The sequence below is a fragment of the Argopecten irradians genome, chromosome 6, assembly GCF_041381155.1.
Source record: "Argopecten irradians isolate NY chromosome 6, Ai_NY, whole genome shotgun sequence".
NCBI lineage: Eukaryota > Metazoa > Mollusca > Bivalvia > Pectinida > Pectinidae > Argopecten > Argopecten irradians.
Genome location: NC_091139.1, coordinates 33,560,823 through 33,585,308, shown reverse-complemented (window position 1 = coordinate 33,585,308; position 24,486 = coordinate 33,560,823). Strand labels below are relative to the sequence as shown.

Sequence of the window (24,486 nt, the reverse complement as noted above, 5' to 3'; positions counted from 1 at the left end):
TATTTGCCATTTTGTGACCCCTCTGTGATAAGTATAGTATTTAACCTGAAATGGACTATCTGAGCGTCAGCTGTGTATTGTATGGCAAGAGGTCTAGAGCACTGTATCGCTCACCTGGCATATTAAGCCAAGCACTGTTATATGAGTACAGGTAAACTGTTTATTTGTCATATTTCTGCTAATGAATTAATTCCTCGGAACCTGGTACCAAGCGCTCCTTTTATTCAAAAGCTTCCTTTTCAAGCAAACATTTTACTCATTTAATATGCAGTTTGTGCGAGTGTAAAATTCAGATTTTTTATTTTTAATATCTGACTCCGAAATTACCATGAAAAACAACAACAATATTTTGAACATCATTTTAAATATTATAATAATTATAAATATGAAGCCGAGCCTGAGGCATATTAAACTAAATTGTTTTACTATAACCGAGGGGGCACACAAAGGCTCAAATGGATACACGCCCTATGGTCAGACTAAAAAGCTGATATGGTATAATGGATAAGGATGGAAGTACTCCAAAGTAGAGAAAATAAAATAAAATTAGAACTTATATGATTTAATCTACTTAATCTACTTACGAATATGATTCAAATTAACGTCCAACAATCATCACGACAAAACAAACGGAATTGGGAAAATAAACAAGGCTACGGAAACAGGGGAAAGTACAAAAACATATGCCATTGAAATGAACAATGTTTGTGCAGTCACCTGCATTCAAACATTGCATTGTGCGATGGATAAGACTAGGAGTGCAAATATTGAAAGGGACTTTATATAGTTGCATACCCGTATTTCTGTTTCTATGTAAGTAGCATTTATAGTCGTTTGTCGAGAAGGGAAAATAATGGATCTGAACGGCTGGATTTATTTCAGTAAAGACCAAAGCATCAATAAATTACGAAAACACACTAAACCCCTAATTAAGAAATGCGGTATGTTTCACCAGATTAAAGGAGTTATATAGAAAACGTAGCAATAAATAAAAAAAGGCTACCTTTTGATTTCAAAATGAAAGACCTGCTATTAAATAATAACTGAACACTGAACCTGATATTAGCAAACTTTTAATGCTACCGTTTGTCCTAGTTGAACTAGTTCAGACACTTAAAAAAAATAAAACAAGTTTGTTAAATAACACTTCACCTCTGTATGGAGAGATAATTTTAGCTACATCCTTAAGCTTTAAGGTAGAAACATTTATCAAGTTAACCGGATGATATCCACAAAAATGTAATGATTACATTCTTCAAGAAGATACCAACTACTTCAAACAATTGTAAAGATCAAAAACAGAAATTTATTCCCATCATCAGTGGCAGATCCGGGCATTTTAAACATAATCGATTCCCAGTCACGAAAATGCTTGGTCGCTAAGGGATACTTCTACAAACAAACATGGCGTTATCGCACCCTGATGCCGATTCAACCTTTCATATCTAGGAATGGAGCTTACTGATAACTGGAAATTCGCATGTTAGTGCCTAGAATACTACTATTGAATTGTGGTTGACTCACACATTTTCAATGTTTCATCAGTAATTCATACGTAATCTTCCGAAGACCCAATGGTTAGATTGCGCGAGGTGTTTTATTGCCGTGCATGGCACAAATAGAATCTAATAAATAGCATTGTCTATTCATGAAGCATCCCAATAAACTATTCTAATTCAAACTGAACAGTGAGAAAAGTGATAAAGGTTAAAATCTGTTCTATTTATCTGCATTCGCCTCATAATTAGTGCACGACTTAAAAATTATTGTATTTAACTATATGACCATCAATTATGTACAATCGTAAAACCAATTTTTAAAAAATGGATCATGTTTCCTAGCATTTTACATGAGTAATTTGTGGAAAAAAATATATTCCAAAGATAAAGTGAATTTCCTTACCAAAAGCAAGCATCCCATGCAGAAGAAACGAGGAAAAACCAATAATCAAATATATTTAAACATACATTAAACATCTCTTACCTGCTGATTAGAATTAAGGGCTGGTTGTGATGACGTCATCCTGCCGATGGAGTCATCGTCGTTGAGGAGCTTGGCATTACTGGGGTGCGATAAGCCTGGAAGACTGGTCGTATCACTGTGTTCAGTGTCGTTAGAGGATTTACACTCCTCCAAAGTCTTTATCACATAAGGTGGGGGACTGGTACCTTTAATCTCCTCACAGCTACCCCCCGCGCGTCGGTTGTTGGTCACACTAACTTCCAGCATGTCCACACTCCGGGCAAACGCGTCACGTAGGTTGATAGAATGGAAGGAGACGATACTACCAGTCCGCTTAGCCCTTTCCAGAGCGTCCCGTCGCTTCAACGCCTTTTCGCGTCTCATCTGATCTTTATAAAACTCAGCAAAATTGTTGACTATAATTGGGATTGGCAGCGCAATAACTAGCACACCACATATACAACACACACTGCCGACTATCCTCCCGGGCACGGTCGTGGGGTATATGTCACCATACCCAACAGTTGTCATCGTAATGGCCGCCCACCAAAAAGTCTCGGGAATACTAATAAATTTCGTTTTCTCTACATCTTTCTCCGCAAAATAGGCCAAACTCGAAAACAATAATATAGAAATTGCTAAAAACATGAGTAGTAATCCCAGTTCTTTATAACTTCTTTGTAGGGTGTAGCCCAATGACTGCAATCCAGTCGAGTGTCTGGCAAGCTTCAAAATTCTTAGGATTCGCATAATTCTAAAAATTTGCACCACTCTGCGAACGTTTTGAAACTGCTCAGTTGTATGCCTATTCGTTTCTGTTAAACCCAAACTTATGAAATATGGCATAATTGCAAGCAAGTCAATAATATTTAACGGTCCTTTGAAAAACTTCCATTTGTTGGGTGATGCCCAAAATCTGGCCAGGTACTCGAGCGAGAACCAGCCGATACACACAGCCTCTATCAATGCTAACTTTTCGTTGTCGCCGTTTGCCCCCTGGAAACTCGGTATAGTGTTTAGTGTGAGGGCTATCGTGGACAGGACGATGAACAGGATAGATACTATAGCCACGACCTGAAAATGTGCGTAAAACCACATGACGAAAGCAATTTCTTTACATAAAACACCTTCTGATTTATGGGGAACATGCAAAATAACTTCAGAACTTTTAATATATTGTACATTAAATTGTTAAAATCTTTGCTGTGTTGAGAATTTCGTTCTGGAGTTATTTTGAATTTGTTCCACTGTGCAAGGTACAGCATCTACTAGACTAGAGTTAGACATTTCTCCCACAAGGCTTCTATAGTGGTTAGTCACTGTAGATGGTTTCCTGTCTTTTGCTTCCATCTTACGGCTGCTGTGTTAGTTTATATATGTGGCCTCTGCAAGATAAGATTACAAGCAGGACAGAGACAGAGACAGACAGGGCGATCAGAGACAGTTGAGGATGTAGTTAGGAACTAGACAGGGGAGTACTAGAGACAGGGCGGAGGCGTTTGTGTTGTATACGCAGGACTACCATATAAGGTTATACTAGTTGTCGTGCTTTACAATTCCAATTATAGCAACGGTATAGAGTTAGAAGCTGCAAGAAATGCTGAAAGTATAGAGCAGATGTACACGTCATCACACAAATCATTTCCGGTGACACACGGTTAATTACCGGAAGTAAAAAACAGAAAATACGTAGACACACAAAAACATCACTTCCGGTGATCTAATGGTATGCATTAGTACCACTCGGAAACAATAAACGTCATCACCTGTTGACGACGGTATTTATCGCATATGGAATTATTCATCTAGTCTTGAACAAATAGTTAGTACTGCGAAAAGATTATTGGGCATGAAATAATTGGCCTTTTGTATAATTGTTAACCGTCTAACGAAATATTTCAATTTCAAAAAGTTAGTGTTTTTTATGGTGTACAATCATAATTAGAATGATAATAATCGGTAGAAAACATCTTATAGCTTGAAAAAAGTTGCTTCTAAAAATATGAATTAATGTACAATTTAAAATTCTCATTCGTGAAAATCATGCCTTTAAATATAAAAAATATGAAAACAACGTGATAGTTTCATGGTGACTAATGCTTCAAGAGACCTTAACATAACTTTTTTATAATAGCCTTAAGGATGTACTCCTCTGAGTGGTCAAAATTGTCTTGTATTAAACTTTTTTTCTCATATAGATTTTTTTGAAATAGGAGTTCAAACCATAAAAGAAAATGGAAGAAAAAACATATGTCCGGGTGCTCGTTTTTGAGTTTTTGTCACTCAAAGATACCTAGTTGACAAAATATTGGATTTTATGGGAATTTTGCCGTTTTGACCATATACACTAGGTATTAAAGCCATTATTTCCTAATGAGATGTTTGATATCTATGGATATTTGCAGATTTTATTTTCCTGTGTTCTTCTTTAAAAATTTACCAGTTTTCATTAATAAGACTAATATTTTTTCTCAGAATAACAACATTTGCTACCCCTACCCCATAATTTTGAGCTACAAAATACCCCATTTTCAGCCATTTTTGCCAAATTTAACCTATTATAGAAAAAAAATCTGGTATTAAACTTTTGATAATATTTTGCATATCAATAGGGAATGGGTTGGTCCTTCTGAATTAGGCAGAAAAATGGGGGGTCCGTGTTCTTACTTTTTTGCCCCATTTGAATATTTGTTATTTTTCAGTATTTTAGAGTAAAAAATAAAGTGCTCATATTACCATTAAATGTAAAAATAAAGTGACAAAAGTGTATCATTTCACGCATTAATGCTCATTATTTTAATAACCACGAACCTAGTAAAGATTTACAGCAAAAATTAGCTCGATACAGCTAAAAATGCTGGCGCAGTAATGATTTAAGTAAAAACGATTTCAGTCAAAAACGGTAAAACTGTTGCTCTACTCAAAACGAAAAAAGACACAATTTCAAAATGGCCGCAAAATGGACCATTTCTTAATATCCACGTATTAAAAAATCTACTAAAAATAGAAACGTAAATTTTTGACAAAATGTGCATATGGTAACTTGCTACAGATATTGATAAATAGTATTTGAAAATATCATTACTTCTTTGATCTTTGTCGAAACGAGACTTAACGGGACTGAAACCTCATAAGAATACATCCTTAATTATCAAAGATACAATCATTAACGTTTGTCGTCGCATTAATTGGCATTAATTTTGTTGTTTGATAAAAATTCTTATTGTTATCAGATTGGTTTCATAAGATATGAACACGTATATGCAAATATACAAAATATTCCCTTGAACTGTCTTGAACTCTACACTTATCTGATGTAATTCATTATTAAGTTGTATACCTGAGTTTTAATTTACATAGCTGCCCTATCCAAATACTGCTTCAGTATTATATTTGTATTAAATGGAATACAATTACACGAAAGACTAGTTTTACTTTCACTTTCATTTCTACTTGTACGTGATATTGTATATATTCTAAATTCTAATAAATTTTGACATGACTATCTACGTTATATACATTGTATATCCAACTATAAAATAAGTTAAATGGCTAACTATTGTTTCAATAAAAAAAATCACCCAACAATCTATTGGATTTAAATGTTACATGGTGTGGGCCGGATATGTATATTTTGGTTGCATGCGAGGACCGGAGAATGGATACATGCCGAGAGATGTGAGGGAGCATGCCAGAGAAAAGAGAGAAGGTAAAAAGAGAAATAGAAATAAGAAATGTTGATAAATAGTAGCAAAATCTGGAAACCATCATTAGTGCAAACAGTGATAAATGAGGCGAGTGGTATTGTTTTAAACAAAGCAATATCACTACTACTTGAAAACAAGTGAAAAAGTGCAAAATTTGGCAAGAATAGAAACGGTTGTGGTTTTTGTCATGTAAAACTCATTCAGGAGCGCTAAAAACAACCCATTTTTTCTGCCGATATCTACTTTGTAAAGTTGATTCCTCACAAAATCATTTTTGCCTAAACGGTTTGATTCATTTTGTATCGACTTACACAATTACGTTCCTTGCCTCAAATATCAAATGACAATTGTCATAAAATAAGCACTCGTGTTGTAAAACTCATTACCTGAAAACTGTGTTAAAATCAATTAAATGTGACTAAAACTTTTAAATCAAACAATGTAACACTAAGTATAAAAACATGGCAATTACAATATGATTCAAATCTACAACTTAATGCTAGGAACATACTAAATATGTATACAATTACATGATACTAATTATCATACAAACAGGTAATTACATTATATAATCATGGTATCAGCATTAAGTATGCTAAATATAATATTAGTTTAAGTGTTGTGCTGTTGAATTATTGGTTGGAATGTACGGAAGATCAATGGAACGTAGGTATAAAATATTTGTTTTATGTTCATTACTCGACATTTCAAGACACTTACTTGAAATTTGAATTATTTTTTTATACACCAGGCCCTAATGCTCTTCCGTGGAAATATAATTTGAGTTCGTATATAATTAAAATGTAATAAGATAAAATAACATAGTCATAATGCATATAATGTGTTGAAGACACTAATGTTATAACATTTCTGATGATAATGTAATGCGTATGAAATGATTCTTAAATGCAATGATTACAGAAAAGAATCATGCTAGTAATGGGTGGTAATATAATAAATACTATATATTATGGATTTTAGAAGTAGTGTTAGAGATGACAGAATGTAATAGTGCGAACTCTTTATTTACATATTAAAGAGTTACCTGTCCTTGCAGGTAGGTATTGACTACGACGGCATGTGTTTGGGAGCGTGACGTCACTCAAATTTCGCTGACTAAATAATGACGTCATAACATATACATATCCGCAAGGTAGGTTACTATGTGATATGCAATAATATGAGTTTGCAATTATGATGATATACTGAATGTTCTGCGCAAAGATACTAGAAAAGTTTGATATGATCATTAGCATTTCATCTCTATCTATGATAAAACTAAGTGTTAGTTACAATTTGCTGAAAATAATATCTGAGATTATACAAGATTAAAGTTATGGATATGTTAATGAAGACGTACAAATGCATCATATTGGTATATGAGTGAATTCACTCTCGAAATCAAATGAATTTACTCTTTATACAAAGCTCGTGGAAAATAAGCATCTTTAGTTCGTTAACTCACTTTTGAGATAGGAACATTCTGGTAGATTAGAGTTCAATACCTCACTTTTGAGATTGGAACATTATGGTAGATTAGAGAACGTTCGTTGGTCGACATCGTTATGTGTGTTTTTTCGTGACGTTTATTCGGGTTGATACGGCTATACATTTTATGGATTATGACGAAATACGGCGATGGATTGAATGAATTACGACGAAATAGTTCATATAGCGGTAGAAAAAATTAATTTACATAATTTTCTGTAATAAAACTTTAATGTTTCAAATAAATTTGTGTTAGCAATAATCGCTCTTTATCATTTTTGGATAATCTGACATTCTGTCTTCTGCTCAATTTGATCTTATTTACAGTAGGTAGTATTTTGTTAAATGTCGGCGCTAGGGCAAACAATGTCCACAGATACCATTTTTTACACATCAACAACAGTCGGAACTTGGTTTGTACATCCATACAGCCCCTTTCATCGTTAGTATGTGTCCGGCAAGTTTCAACAGTGTTTTGTAATGACCTTTACTTTTGTTTCACTGTCAATTTAGGCCGAACGGTCTGATTGGTAAATACACATTTATCAAACCATATAATTTTGATATACATAAACAGTTAATATACCATTTGAAAGACATCGCTTAGCATTTGCATAAATTACTGTCGATGTACCAACCCTGTAGTGCCAGGGTTAAATTGTTCATATTGCACTTTATTTACTTAACATATCAGTAAACAATAAATGCCATACTTTTATTGGACACCAGTTTTTCTTCTTATACTTTTTCACATAAAATGTCGATGCTCTCTAATATTCTTTCAATTTCAGCAATTTTTATTTCATATTTGTATAAAATATGAAAAGGATCAAACAATAGACTAAGCCTATACAGGGTTTTTCTAATATTTTTTGAGAGAGATGCATTGTCAAGATATTTCGTCATGCAAGTATGACAGTGTGGCGGGAATTACATCGGCGGGAAAAGCAACTCCATTTGTTGTTTGTAACGCTGTTTCACATTGACTGTTAAATCAACATCCAAAGCTCTGCGGGAAAACGTGTCCTATATATAACATTAGACTTTCACAGACATTAGAATTTGAATATTCTTCATGATAATGATTAACCCTAACATTATTATTTATATTACTGAACTAAAGCACTTAATTATTTGTGGCATTCAATCATATCAATACATTAACAGGTTAGACTATTCTAGCTGCAAACTGGTACGTTAAGCATGCGTCTATATTATCCTCCAGATTGGTTAGTTGGTGGATAATTGTCAGGAACATAAGCTATGAAATAATGGATTCTATCTATGTTTCAATGGTCGACAACAAGCGAACAAAATTTCACTTTGAGAAACATTACGATTCTTTGGCATGAAATACTTTTGAAGAAGTTTTTAAGAAAGCGAAGTATTTGGAAGATATATATATTTTCAAGACAAAGTTCGAAGAAAATTTACACGGGTCTCCTCGATAAAATTCAGTATTTTTCGGAAATTCAACCGACGTGCAATTTTTGACTGTATTAGGTAAAGGAATTTGCAGTTTTATTATTTTTTTTTTGGGCATTTACAAATCATGCAAATTACATAAATACATTGAATACAGTATTAAATTAAACCTATGGGCGTTTTTCACGTAATAACAACATCTCGGGGGAAATATTCGACAATCTTCGGATATTATCAATATGCTTCCGAAGAGCGCAGAAAAAAAATCTCCGAGAAATTGCGATTTCACATTAACTAAGAGACATAATACACACTAGTGTTAGGAATCGGTTAAGATTTCATCATCGATGATCGGTTAAAATCGGTTGGTGTCAACCGATCGTTTTTTCATTATTCATCGGTTACTCTTTTGTTACATGATTTTCGATAAATGTTAGTTTTTTTAACAATGTCATAAATTTTATTGATATCACACTCAAAATTTCATATTTGGACATACCCATTAACAGTTTCTGTAGTTTAAAAAAAAACTTTTCATGTTTTCAGTTGCTTATGATGTTAACCGATAAAAGAACTATTAACAAAATTCTTGACAATTTACAAACTTTGATAACGTTTACTTTTAAAATTCAATATCAGTTAAAGAATATTAATGTAGGCCTATATGAAATGAAAAGCTTCACGATATTGATGGCTGCCATGAAGGTATTCTGTATTCGTACTGGCTTTATTCTGCATAGTTTCGTATCCTACTTTATTATCAGATTGACTCAAGTCAATGTAAAAATCTTTATTGATGAACTAATTAGGCTTATAATGTTTATTTGGTATCATATTTGTTTTAACAGCAGGTTTGGTAAGAAGCCATTGCTAAAGAGAAAAATGGTATAACTCTGTACTCTATAAGGGAAAATGAAAGTAGAATTCCCACATCCTGTTTTGATACCGATCATCGATGTTGATATATCATAATCGACTAATCGAAATTGGTTGTCTTTTCGATTAGACATCGATTATAATCGATCATTGGGACAACACTTATTCACACGTATTAAAATATCCAAAAGGCATAACATAGAATTATTTTTCACCTAGGTACGATTATCTGGAGTTGTTCCCCTTAACTAATCTATGACGCAAGCACATTCGCCAGTGATATTTGCGGCATGTTAATTTGACGTTCAGCATTATACACTTAGAATCCCAACATTGCCTTGTGTACATGTTGCATTATAACTGATATATGTATTACATTTTAATGGTTTAGAGGAAAAAAAAAAACATTTAAGCATTAATATACAGATCGTTTTATTTTGTGTGTGGCATCTTTCCTTTTTCATTAACGAACCAAGGCAAGTTTGAGAATCTGTTATATTTAATGTTTCTATGAAAGGTATTAATTCTATTTATAGAAACTCACACGCTTACCATACCTGGCTTAATTTATCCCAACAAATTTCTTCTGTAGTCTGCAAAACAAATTGGTAGAGGTAATGATGAATAAACGAAAAAAAGTTACCGCCTTCCTACTAGCAATATTACGTTTCTCTGATCTAAATAAACAAATCATATTGATGATGTTTTGCAGAGAATACCATAGGCTTCAAAAAATAAAGGTTATGAAAAATGCGGTCATTTATATTCAGACATTCCTCATATAATGGTAAAGGTGGTAGTTTTGTGCGAGTCTCGCCCATAACAATGAGTATCCGATTTTATTTTACTGTCCAATTACGGAATAAAACAAAACGAGTAACGGTCGGAAAGTTTCCCTTTATGGCCAAGCTGATTCACCGCCAGATTTTTCTTATTGTCCTAATTAGGCGATTACTGTCGGTCCTAAGGGGGATTTGTAGTCAATTTCAGGTGCTTAGCATAATTTGTATTCCCCTTGGCTTCCATAACTATCTTCTTCGGGTCATTGTGGTAGTATTTATGGTTATGTAGCACGCCAAAATTACTGCGGGTCAGATGGTTGTAGAATGGATACCCATACGGGACGTATTACTTTGGGTCGTTCGGCACCTTTAGCTTCAGTGACATTTCAGTTTATAAACAGCGGCCATCTAACCGGATCAAACTAGGAAAAGCTACAACATTTAAAAAAAAAATGCAGTAATTTTTCGATATATTATACAAATATAGCGTTTTTAATTTTTCGATATATTATACAAATATAGCGTTTTTAATTAAGTCGATACATTGTTATATCAACCTAAGTAAAATGTTGACAGATGATGCAATCCTTGAAATACTATTTGATTAAATTTAAATGCGCTCGGCCTTTCTCATACGAATATCTGGCCACGCTTATCATATAATTTTTGATATTGTACATTTTGCCAATGTTCCACCCTCAATTTAAAAAGCAATCGTCTCTTTAATGTGTAAACTACATATAGAACTAACTTAGCCACATGACATAATTAAAGCCTTTGCTTTCAAAAGATATTGTCAAAATTTCACATGCTATTCATTTTACTGTACAAGATGCAATTCAGGGGTTGACAAAGATATCTGCAAAAACTCCTTACCAGCCCTTTATATGATTTTGGATTAGCCCATTAAGCTATCCATTCGGTATAAATGTCGCCTAGCTGGGTAACTATGTAACATAGAACAGATATCAATATAAATACGTAACATAGACCTGTTACATCAGACGGGTCCATCAAGTGTAAACTACATGGTTACGGGATGGTCTAGGTATATACATTAGATGTACTATATATCCAGGAGATAGCTTAGATAGCGCTGCATCGTCCACAAAATCTTCTATCACAGAACTTGTTCTTTGAGAGTGGTTTGTTTTGTTTGGTTAACATCCTAAAAATACCTGCAGGATTTACAGGTAAAAAAAGCTGAAGTACCCGGAGTAAAACAATCGTCCAGCGACTAGCCACTGCCCAATATAGGTTTCTAAATCGCGACCCAGAAGTGGAGGACTTGTGACAATATGTCAAGATGTCTTAACCACTGGGTCATCGCGCCGTGTTCTTTATGAGTTATTGTTGAATACTTAAAAGAAAAATGGATGTTATAATTTTGTATGAATCTAACGGAATCTCCCATTGATCCACACATTTACCTTCGGATGTTATGTACGTGGTGCTGTAATTTATTCTCTATTTCCTAAAATGTTTTCCTGTTTGCCACCAATAAATGTCAAATGAACATAAAAAGGAGAAAATGACATATAATAAGTTGAATGCATTATATGATATGTTATGAATAGAAATCCAATTGCATTGTGGTAACATTTAGCGTGCAGGTACGGTGGGAACTGTTAGCAGATGATCAGGATAGATGTACATGTATAGGAACGACATTTAGAATGAAGGCTCGCGTGTGGTTGTCACATTCAAGTACATAACACAAATGTTCTTTCGTCTGATGTTGAGCTCACGCCCAGACGTCAGATATAGACTTATACTCCTTTCCCTCTCACGCACACACATCGGATAGCTGAAGAACAACACAGGTTCCGTTTTGTTCTGAAGCTTCAGATTTAGACATCCATCAAATAGCAGGTAGAGATCTCGCACACACTTCTAGTCAAGCAGATGACTTACTTTCTACATAATGTATAACCGATTCGATCATTTTCCTGTGGATGATTGCATTTCCTGTTTGTGATTTTGTGGAACATTGTCGTGATTCCAACAAAATGATCTATTAAATTATCAGAAACAGATGAACTATAAGTATATCGACAGAAGACACAACACGAATAAACTGCAGCCTTGATATTTTTGCAATTTTGTGGATCACTGACGTCATTGCAAAAATGATCTATATAAAAAAATAAGACACAGATGAGCTGTACGGATCCCTACTTCGGACACACCACGAACATACCGCAGCCTTCCAAAACATACAGACATCCACAGACTGCTCATGGATAGCCCAAGCTGTTAATAGTAGGATAAGTCTAACAAAACCGCCAGATAATGAAATTTACCCCAATATAATTTTTGTTTTCTGAGCGGAAAACACGAAATACAAAAAAGTAATTGACTTGCAAAAATAACAGGTATTTTTCTATTTATGTTAATCAATATCTGCTAGTCCATAATGTATGTAATTATCTTGTCCTGCGGCTAACATCTATCAAGACAGAAATACCAAAGGATGTTGACATTTATGGCAACACTCCTATACGACGGCATGTACGAGAGTGTCACTCACACAGGTTGCGAATTACCCTTCACCGTATACACATTCGCCCTAGACATTTGTGTGTCATACTCCGCTACCTGCACACTCACCCTAGTCGCGTGCCAACCCCCTCCTCCACCTTCTATAGCTGAAACAGCCCTTCTATTTGTCACACTGACATAATTAAGACAGAATGTATCTAACTGCTGCACAGCCAAAATATCTGACCTTCACATTTCGACATGTAGGCTGCTCTTTTTTACACCAAGATGCACACATATGCATTATCTAGCTGTTATAGCAAATGCGATGCAATAGGTATGTATTAGCATATATTTTTTGTCTGACATAACAGCACTATGAAACCTAGTATACCTTAAAACAAAGCAATAATTTACACGCCGTTCTCCGTAAGCGGAGACCCATCATAAATAGTAGAAAATAATACCTTGATCAGATGGACTTGCAACCTTCAAGCCATTATGATTCGATATATGTATATGCAGTTTTCTTCACTAAGCAACCACATTATGACGAAAAGAACTATTTTCATTATCCATCGACCCTTTTATATCGCAAGGGGCCAAACTTAATTCCATGATGTGCTAGGTGATATCAAAGCCGTTTTCTACCACAACCATATTGCGTTATCAAGATACATGTATTGCTAGATGAAGTGTGCACTGCAAGATTTACATCCGTTTACATCATAAGCTGTTGGATAAAAGTTAAATACATCTCAAGGTTTCGGTATGTCTTGTCAATTAGAGTGCCAATTATATAAGCATGCATTGGGATAGTTTCCAAGATGAACGTCTTTTTGTGGTATTACGGTTTAGGTGAAGCTGAAATAGCCCTTCTATTTGTCACACTGACATAATTAAGACAGAATGTATCTAACTGCTGCACAGCCAAAATATCTGACCTTCACATTTCGACATGTAGGCTGCTCTTTTTTACACCAAGATGCACACATATGCATTATCTAGCTGTTATAGCAAATGCGATGCAATAGGTATGTATTAGCATATATTTTTTGTCTGACATAACAGCACTATGAAACCTAGTATACCTTAAAACAAAGCAATAATTTACACGCCGTTCTCCGTAAGCGGAGACCCATCATAAATAGTAGAAAATAATACCTTGATCAGATGGACTTGCAACCTTCAAGCCATTATGATTCGATATATGTATATGCAGTTTTCTTCACTAAGCAACCACATTATGACGAAAAGAACTATTTTCATTATCCATCGACCCTTTTATATCGCAAGGGGCCAAACTTAATTCCATGATGTGCTAGGTGATATCAAAGCCGTTTTCTACCACAACCATATTGCGTTATCAAGATACATGTATTGCTAGATGAAGTGTGCACTGCAAGATTTACATCCGTTTACATCATAAGCTGTTAGATAAAGGTTAAATACATCTCAAGGTTTCGGTATGTCTTGTCAATTAGAGTGCCAATTATACAAGCATGCATTGGGAAAATTTCCAAGATGAACGTCTTTTTGCGGTATTACGGTTTAGGTGAAGCTGAAATAGGATATGATGAAATTCACATATTAAAATTGTTAATTTGTTCGATTGTTTATATTTTAAATGTTAGTAAGGGAAATATTCCGTATTAATGTCATGATTTTAGAGTTAACAAAATGCATGAGCATTATATCATTATACACAACTGAGGCTACGAACAACATTAGCAAACCCTTTTCGGCATGTGCGAACATTTGTATTTATCCTTCCGTTCTTGCTTCTTACATTACTCCCTATACAACTGTGTAGTTGATGCCTCTCTTGAGTTTTTAATTTCGCAGTTTGGAACTTATTGGCGATGGTTTATTATTGCGAATTACCTCAGTAGCCTTTGAAACCGTCCTTCATGCGACGGACTATAATACGTAAGACTATGGTATTGATAAAATTCGTGAGGTATTAAATTTTGCGAATTGGTATGGGTTCTCCGCGAACCATGCAGTATTCATATATCATACTTCTATAACGACTATATATGGATAATATGACACAGGAAACATTATTTACAGTAGTTTTTATTTTCTAATTTAATTATCTTATCGTCCTATCAACAACTTTTAATTATCTTATCATCCTATCAACAACTAAGATTATCTTTGGACGACTTCCCCTATATGTGGTGTATGTGAATTCGAGGAGACATATACTAAAGCATTCAGCAGAAGGACGAACGCTTAACTCAATGTCACAACCTGAAGCGCTATAAATCTATAAATCAAGCAGAAAGTTCGTATGGAGAAGGATACTTATGGTTCGATTCGATTTTGGATTTTGTGCAAGAAGGGCAACAGAAAAAGAATTTAGTATGGTATGGATGACGTTATTTCATTAAAAGGATATAATGAGAAATCAACAATGACTGGCTAGCAGGATTTCGTTGCTTAGTGGAGATGCCTTGTTTTGAAAATATATCAACCGCCATGGTATTGTGCTGGCCACCATTTCAGGTACTGGTCGGTGGCCAAGTTCTAATCTAAACAGTTTTCATCGTTGAAGTCGGGTTTTATATGCACACGTGGTTCTAATTTTCGCTTTACATGTTTTCAAACCCCGGCGTTTGCTGATGACGTTTTTAAAATAAAACAAAGTTTGCTCTCCATTCGCTTCAAGAATGACATGAAGATTTCAACTATGTACTCCTCAGGACAGCAAAATTGTACATAAATAACAAATCAGGTCGACATCTACAGCAGTCAGTGTAAACCTGCAGCTTATCTCCTCTGATTGTGTTCAATAATCTGTTTAACGTTTTCTTCTTGTCCAAAGAACCTATTTCTATAGGAGAATATCTAACATGTGGATTGTGGAAGCACATATTTATCCTGATTCAAGAATGCCTGATAGTTAATTGAGAGGAAATCACGTATATTTCTAAGAATTATGAATCATTATCTCAAGCTCCGCGGAGTGGACAATACCAAATTTAGCGAATTAGGTGGGCCAAGGTCTTACAATTACGAAGATATGGAGGCTTAAGCGCATAAAGGTCTAGCCATTGTCAACATGCTATGAGGCTTAGAATGCAACGAATGTAAAAGGGTCAGAGGTTTTTCAATCCGACACATGTATTAGGGCCATGGGATCCTTCAATACAATTAATAAGGGTGAATCAGAAGTCCTACAATACGGAGGATGATGGAAATCTCGAGGATTAAAGAGTTAAACTATCCCGTCAATATTTACAGAGATGTGTGGATGATAAATGTCTGTGCGGCTATGTTGCTAATTGTTTTACCGGCAGATTCACACAAGCGTGTGTAGAAAGGCCGGTATTGCTGCTCCATAATTAGTCGAACTCGCGTGAACTTAGTGCTTTTCTTGCGACAAACTACTGCCAACTAATTTGATGTTATTTGAACATTTTCTAAAGAACCATGGCAACGGCAGATTTTCAGCACATGTTTAATATTGGAAGGTCTCGCGCTACAACTAGGTGTTTCATGGCAGGTCGCCGACTCGACATTACATCACTATAAGATGACTTGTCTGCATGCTTTGTGATCTCTACTTCAAACATGTGACTTCTCCGCCCGTCTTTAAACGTCTCGCTGTCGTATACACCTAACCGTTCTATGTCAAGGTCACGTGACTTTTCTCCATTACAGAAGCATGTTCTATCGGCATTAATCATATATATTTTCTAACACAGCCATTTGACCTTTAAGTTAATTATATGACTTTTTCAGATCACGTGATCTCTTTTCATCAAGTCAAGCATGCAAAATCTTCTCTGTCAATCATCTGAGCTATCTAGGTCATACCAACCTAGTTATATATATGTAGGTATTCTGAGATATATGTGCCACCCGCAGACGACATCCGATTAACACGTCAAACCCACACGCCGGTACCTCACCCTAAACTTACATCTATTCAAAAAAATCACCTCACCTCTCTGCACTAGTTACGGAACTTTTTCGTGTCATCAGCATGTGTAAGTCAGAACAAAAACAAGAGGTAATTGTGTGAGTTGGAAAATCCTTTACATTTTTATTACCGAATACATTTCCCGCTTGTTGGAACCATTCTTGTGTTTATTATATAACCAGGACAAACAGCGCGCAATCAAATTTATCCGGTTTTCATCAAAATATACATTTAAAAAATGTTAATAGGTTTGGGGATGGGGGCAATATCCTTCTTTTGTTAACATGAATGTGTGATGATTTACAATTTAATGAGTGTTTGACAAAAAAGACCAAATGACAATATTAGCAATTTAAGTCTTTGTAGTTAAAATAAAGTACAATACGTATAAGAAGTAGATTTACACGCTTTTTGTTTTTGTTTTATTTTTATTACTTTCGGCTAATCAGTGCCAGTTGTTTGAGGTATCATTGTATATGACTTAAGGATAATCGTTCGGAATTAGCTTTATTTGTAACAATAAGATTTCTCCCATGGTAACATATAGGCTTGATCACTGTCCATCTTTTATTGACGTCTGTGTTTTCCAAAACAAACTTCAAATTTTCTCCGTAACCACGACAGCGATTACTTAAAATGACTTTCTTCTGAGAGCAAGATAGCTGTTAACATCTCTGACCACTTGTTGAATGACCTATTTTTTGTCGCGGAGCTATACGCGTCAACATGTGGAAGTGATCTGTCAGCGCCATTACAAATGATCGGCGACCTACGCGTCAATCTATAACGCTACATAGAAGGCGAAGACAGTTGTCTGGAGGGGACCAGGCGATATACCATTAGTGTTGTGACTTGGTATATATAGCATCATTTAACGTCATTTCCTCTTATTGATTATATTCCTATTGTCGGACGCAAACGGCCATATTTCTTTGTTTCTATGGAAACGCCAATTGTTCGATGTCTTTTTTCTAACACAGCATACAACCTAATCATATGTTCTTATCCAACCGCCTAGCATTTCACTGGCGCCTGGTGTGCTTGCTCACCTCTCGAATCAAATACAATTACCAATTTTCTCACTCGTGTATGCATTCAGTATATATATCAGTTCAGGCTCAATCTTAGCAGCTATATCCAGCAACTTGGAGATTATCAATTTTCTCTCGGCACGAACACCAGTGATGTCGAGGCTAATGGTTGACAAGGCTTTCGGAGCGGTGCTGTCTAATGAGAGGCGGCAACAGTCTGGTATTTCGTCTTGTAGGAACCCGGGACAAATCACGGCAGAGATATATCGCATACACGTTCGAATATGTATCAAGAATTGGATGGGGATTGACGTGAACGGTCGTAAACATCAAATTTGATTACGTTTATACATGCACATGGCCATCTCCACAATTCCATATAACCCTTAGAGGAAAGATTTTCTGAAAATAAATATCATTTCTGTATAACGTTGTCTGGGTGAGAGACCAAATACCGTATTTGCCTAACCTTGAAAAATGAGAATACAGTAAGAGGATTTTTTTGTCTTTTGACGCTTTTAATGATTTTACACACGTAAAAGGGATGTAAGACTATGTATGATGTGCTTATATCCGCAACAATGGTTTTATTGCAAACCCTATTTTTGTGAACTGGCCTCTGCCTTTTACGTTTTTCTTTTATATAATAAGTCAATTTGATGTATACAGTCAGCTATGAAAATTTATTGTAAACAAAGCAGACATTTGACGGTACATTAGCAATAATAGTGTTTGCTTTGTCTTCGTTTCAACAGCTAATGTCATGTAATGTTGACCTCACTAGTACAGAATGTGCAAATATGCATCTTCAAACAGTTGCGGTAAATTTGCTGTAACTAAAAAATATTTTCGACTTTATAGTATTACCTTAGTGAACTAGACTACCTTAGATATCCATCGGGAATCCATCCTGTCGCAGTACATTGATTACAAAAGTCTCCTCACTCCAAAATCATAAAAGGACCCGATATCAATTTCTTTATAAAATGAACGAACGTCAAAAAATGGCATGTGTGAAAGACACGACTTTCTCCCTAAATTGAACCCCAAACATAAAATGCTAGCAGTGAAAACATGAAGACATATAACACTTATAGAAATGAACTACGCAGGCTCGTCTTCATCGACACCGTATACAGTCATGCTACCAGGTAAAACCACAATCTCAACTATCTAAGGTGTGGAGACAACCGAACAGAAAAAAATCCATTCAACAAGACTGTGGGTTCTGTTATTTGGCCGAGACATCTATGATATATTATTGATAAACAAGAGATCTCAGAGGAATCTTGGCGCCCACCAAAGAATGATATATGTTTGACAATGGAAAGAGGGATCTTTTCTCTGTTTTTCAAACTTTTTCAAACATACTACATATAAAATTTGAGACAGATCGCTTCAGTACTTTCTGAGAAATAGCGGTAACAAACTTCAACTACCAAAATACAAGATGGCGACCTGTCAGCCATCTTGTCGACCAGTCGGTCCCAAAATGCAATATAAAAAGCAAGGGCCCTAGGGGAACATACATATGAAATTTGAGAACGATCCTTTCATTTTTTTTTTTGAGAAATAGCGATAACAAATGTAAACGATCAAAATCCAAGATGGTTGCCTGGCGGCTATCTTGTTGACCAGGCAACCATCTTGTTGACCGATCAATCCCAAAACAAAATATGCACATCTAGGGCTTTAGGGGAACCTACATATGAAATGTGAGAATGATCCCTTCAAAACTTTCTGAGAAATAGCGATAACAAGAATTGTTAACAGACGGACGGACCACGAACCATGGACAAAAAGCGATTTCAATGGCCCACCATCTGATGATGGTAGGCTACGAAGGGCAATATATAATATTGCATGGCACTCACTCACGTAAGGAGTGGGATGACTGGTATGCCATTTGTGAGTATAATGTGACCGCAGGGTACGTTGTTCAAATGCATTCCGAGGCATACTTCAGTGAGTATATAAAATTGGCAAGAATTCCACTATAACAAGGAGACACAAAACGAGTATGCCGCAGCCTTCCAAAACATTCGTACATTTCATAAAGGGGAGGCAGTCCATAAAAATATGACGTTATCTAATCATTGAACAAAACAATACATCATATCTGAATCTATTGTTTGTTGAACTCTTTGTTCATTGCACCAGCAACATATACAGCTCTGACGGTCTACCGATAGGATGTCATTTATAGAGAGATATGAAAACTACATGTGGTGTCCAGATGCATATAATGGATGGACGTGCAGAAGCATGTAATGGATGGTATTGGTAGGAATTTATATAACGACGAAGTTGTAGTTGTTATGTAAATATAACAAGGACTAGGAGGCCGGGTGTGAAGTTCCGGACCAAGCCGTATCATACATAGCGTTTTTATTGGCATTTTCATAAAAAAACCGATTACTGATTAAACATGACACAAGTTTTCAGAGTGCCTGTTACAATAGAAGGATGTCACATACAATACATCCTGGTGCTTACTTTAACAACAAGGTACACAGACCAACATGTGTAATGATGCACGTTACAAACATTTACAAGTTATCATACAGACACTCCATACATTATCATTTTACATTCTACATTCCAGAATTATTACACCTCAATGTTACCTTATCATAGAGAGTTATGAACATCAGTATAAATATAAAGAAATCAATTGTTCAACATCCTACCGTCGGTTGTTTTCTTTCATGATTTCAGAAAAACAAACGGCCTAATAATAATGAGTTGGTGGGTGATTCCATCAGATGATTCAGAAGCAAGGTAAATGGGATATGCACTTCATAACGATATGCTTTCATGTTTTTGTGTAAATCAGTCGGCGCTGGCATGTGTACATAGTAGATAGTGGCTTGTGGAGATTACTGATACAGAGAGCTTTCTGATTGTGTTTGTTCTGTACGCAATGCAATTTAATCTCCAGCACACAGAGTCAGTGCTTTCCACTGGTCCTGAAAATATCTATCGCGCAGAATCCTCGGAGAGACTAGACGATTCAAACGAGGCTTTCCTGTGGGTTGTGAAGAAAGCAATGGATTCTGTGAGATAGTGGGGTCGTTATAATGGAAATAAAACTGTAGATAACAATAATAAAAAGCCTTCTTGTTCCAGTTCGGCGCACGAACATCATGGACGCACTATGGTAGTGACAGATTCTATACATGTATTACTGCAATTCCCCACTAACATATTACGTTTCTAAATACTATTGTAATTTCGAAGCGAATACACTAACAGAGTGCAAATATTTATGACAGACAATCTATGGAAAGTCTGACAGAACCGTTCGTGAATGAAAATTGTAGTCATGTAATAACTTTCTAGCTGCATTTCATTGAACCTTGGGAAACAAAACGCACAAATGTATTTGGGAATGATATTTACCATATTGGCCGCAAGTGTTGGAACTATGAAGCCGTGATTAAGAATTAGAACATATGGAAGTAATGACGTCATTTACAGTCATAAAGCATTAATTTCGTATTACTTTTTCTTTATCATTTCTTTCTTTGTCCCGTTCTCTAAGGTCAACAGTTAAGGACAAGAGATATTTGGAAAATTCAGAATAACTACTTGTCAGCCGCTTTATTATATGATCACTTTAAAAATTGAATAAACACAACGACAAGGGATGAATTCCTAATAAACATTTATTACTTTTTTATGATAAATATAGTGGTAACAATGCAGGGCAGACAGATAGACGTCGGGCCTTAGACGCAATATGAACAGCCCACCGTCTGATGTTGGCGGGCTTTACGTCGAGGTGTGGGCAACCAGAAAATCTCGCGAGATTTCATATTTGGATTTTTAACTTCATTTCTGCTTTGTCTTGTTAATCTTACCTTCAACGTCACCTTTAACAATCTTAAACACCCACAGTATTTTTCATTACACTTGAAACACAAAGTGATCCATTATCTGAGCCCAAAATACATATACGATGAATGGATTTTACCCTTTATATTAACGCTTATTTCATATTATTCGAATAATAGGCAATTTGTTGTATCCCTCATACAGTCATGATTTCCCTAAAGGCAAAAACGTCTGTCTACCGCCACATAAAGGCGGATATGACGTCATGACCGATGCAAATGTTGTTGGCATGCCTATGAAGGAGAATTGGAAACTGTTGCTCCATATTGTTACAAGCAACAATGAGGTGCATGCAAATTGATGATAACTATAACATTTTTAATAGTCATCTATTTCATTTCCCCCAAAAAGTATTTATTATTTAATAATTTTGCTACTACATCATTCATTTTAGTCATGGGGATTCTATTGACAATTAATAAATCAGTAATGAAGTTTTCAATAAAAACATCATATTTCATATTCAACCCACACAATAATGACAACGGTACTGGGAAAATCGTAGATATACTACTCTACAAGACAATCGATACGAACCAAGTAGGTAACATAAAAGACAATATAACTATTTTATCAGTTCGATCAGCATAAAACGTGAACTAATTATGTCGTTTATAAACACCCGGATTTATTTCCTAGCTTCATAATTGAGTTAACCTATTAATGTTCCATACCGCAATGGCTAGCGCTATATAAACACTGGGCGGCCATATCTCTGTTAACTATCGCTTTATCAGGGTATTGATTTTCTTTCTGAGAAGCCATGTTGACTTTGACGAATATAAATCGAAATTAAAGTATACACCTTCCGGTCTATTAACAAGCAAAGTTACAACAATTATCCTCAACAAAAGGAATTATTTCCTGTTGTTACTTTATCAATTGTGAGACAGGCAAGTCTAGGCAACAGGTAAGTCTAGGCAACAGGCAAGTCTAGGCAACAGGTAAGTCCTAGTCCACACCTTCACTATAGCCTGTTGCTGATGTCTCGCACACCCTATATATCTAAAGCTAGTAGTCATAAGTTCAACCTTTTTCACAAAACCTGAGAACGTCCCCCATTCCCTACCCGAAAGATGGTCTGTTACCCTCGGTTACCTTTGTGTTCTAAATTATCGATAGGACAAAAGTATCATGCACTCATTACACCTTAAATAATAGCTTGATTCCTAAAAAGCCTTGAATTATGACAATGTATCGCTAATAATCCCCTCTTAAAAGATGCCACGTCCTTGGTATACACCAAAATAAGTCACGTGTTTCAATAAGCAGTAATATGACCTGCTTAACCCAATAAGCACTAAACATGACCTTGCTTTTTCAAAAGTCCAATACTAGGCCTAATAACATTAAAATCTACCAATCCGGTATTTTATGGAACAAAAATTTCCTGGTTTTGACATGCATTTACAAGTGACATCGATGAATCATCAAATCAGTAGTAATTTAAGATATAGGTAGTCAAATATATCATTATTAATTTTATTACTCATATTAAAATTAGTTGATTAAAATGCGGTTATTTTTAATGTTTCCCCATATTTTCTTATACTACCTGTCATTACAGCCATACGTTAACGTCAGAAACCAACGCCTTGCCATTCAACTGTGACAATAGGCAGGAAACAGGTGAGGATGCGGCTAGATTTAGTTCAGCAAACAACAATGGCTAAACATACAAATCAAGAAATCAATTAATTAACTTATGTTGGAAAACCACACAACACACATGGAGGGAGTGTTTTAAGTATAATGAGTTACCAGAACAGACGTTTTCGCGACTGTGCATGGCAGCAATGTGCAGCGCACTAACAGATATGTTCATTCTGTTTCAGCACAATAAAGTACATAGTAAGTACATATGATGAAGGAAAGCGAAACAATTTGGATTGGTATTTGTTCAATATTCCTTGCAGCAAGTACAATAACATTCCAGAAAATGAATTTCATACCTAACTGGTTAAAACATATGGCGTAAACAAGGGTGTTGTTTTGTTCAGGGATACTTTATTTGAATAATAAACAAAAAATATTTTTCAGCAAAACGTGAAATTTGCCTTTAACACTATTCATTAATTGATGACGCTATTAGAAACGTCATTTATGTTTACACGTTCGTGTAAACAGTAAACAATGGGATTAAGAAATAAGCTGTAATGATTTATATGAAAGCTTTAAATAAATATTTTTGTCAACAGCGTCGTGATACCATGTTTCCGGGAAAGATTACTGTTACGTCATTGATATCCAACATCCAGTCCATACATTGCAGTTCAAAAAGGCACAGTGATAAAATACATTTGAGATACACGATATCACACATCCTTAAGTAGCAAATAATCTATTTGTGTATCAACTCTGGGGATAAGGAAAAGGGATATTGGTGTTTGGCACGAAAGGAGATATACGTTAACGCAGTAATGATAAAGCTGTGTTTACGACCGAAGACGATCATAATTTGTCGTAAAGTCTATAGATTTGTCGAGGCATTCCCCGGCCGTTCAACGGTCGTTTGGTGTTACCATCAGTCGAGATTTGAGGCACGGAGCACGTGAGCGCGTGCATGATTGCGTGCTACAGTCTTATTACGATTTCGTTCCATGGTCCTCGAGTAATTGGAGCAGATCAATGGAGTCCGGGTCAGCTATTGTCCTGTTTTTATGTGTCCGGATTCCATCAACAAGATAGTGATACCTCCAGGCTAAAGCATTGATCTGCCTCTCGTCACAACATGATTAACTGGGAACATCGCATTGTTTACAAAAATCCATACCCGATAATATGACAAAGCAATTAAATATACTGAGAACATCATTTCTTGCTGATAATCCAATTTTTATTCGAGAAGCAAAATATTTACCGGAAATGCCAATTTATCCAAAGAAGATAACACAGTACTCAAGAGA

General features: G+C 35.5%; 1 protein-coding gene across 2 annotated transcripts in view; it reads right to left on the bottom strand.

Moving 5' to 3' along the window:
* Window positions 1-24,486, bottom strand: part of LOC138325683 (potassium voltage-gated channel subfamily B member 1-like) — a 187,103-nt gene that overhangs the window by 16,285 nt on the left and 146,332 nt on the right. For both annotated transcript variants that reach the window (XM_069271503.1, XM_069271504.1), the window contains one exon: window positions 1,984-3,036. In XM_069271503.1, the coding sequence (XP_069127604.1) occupies window positions 1,984-3,036 (1,053 nt within the window). The remainder of the gene's footprint in view (window positions 1-1,983; window positions 3,037-24,486) is intronic.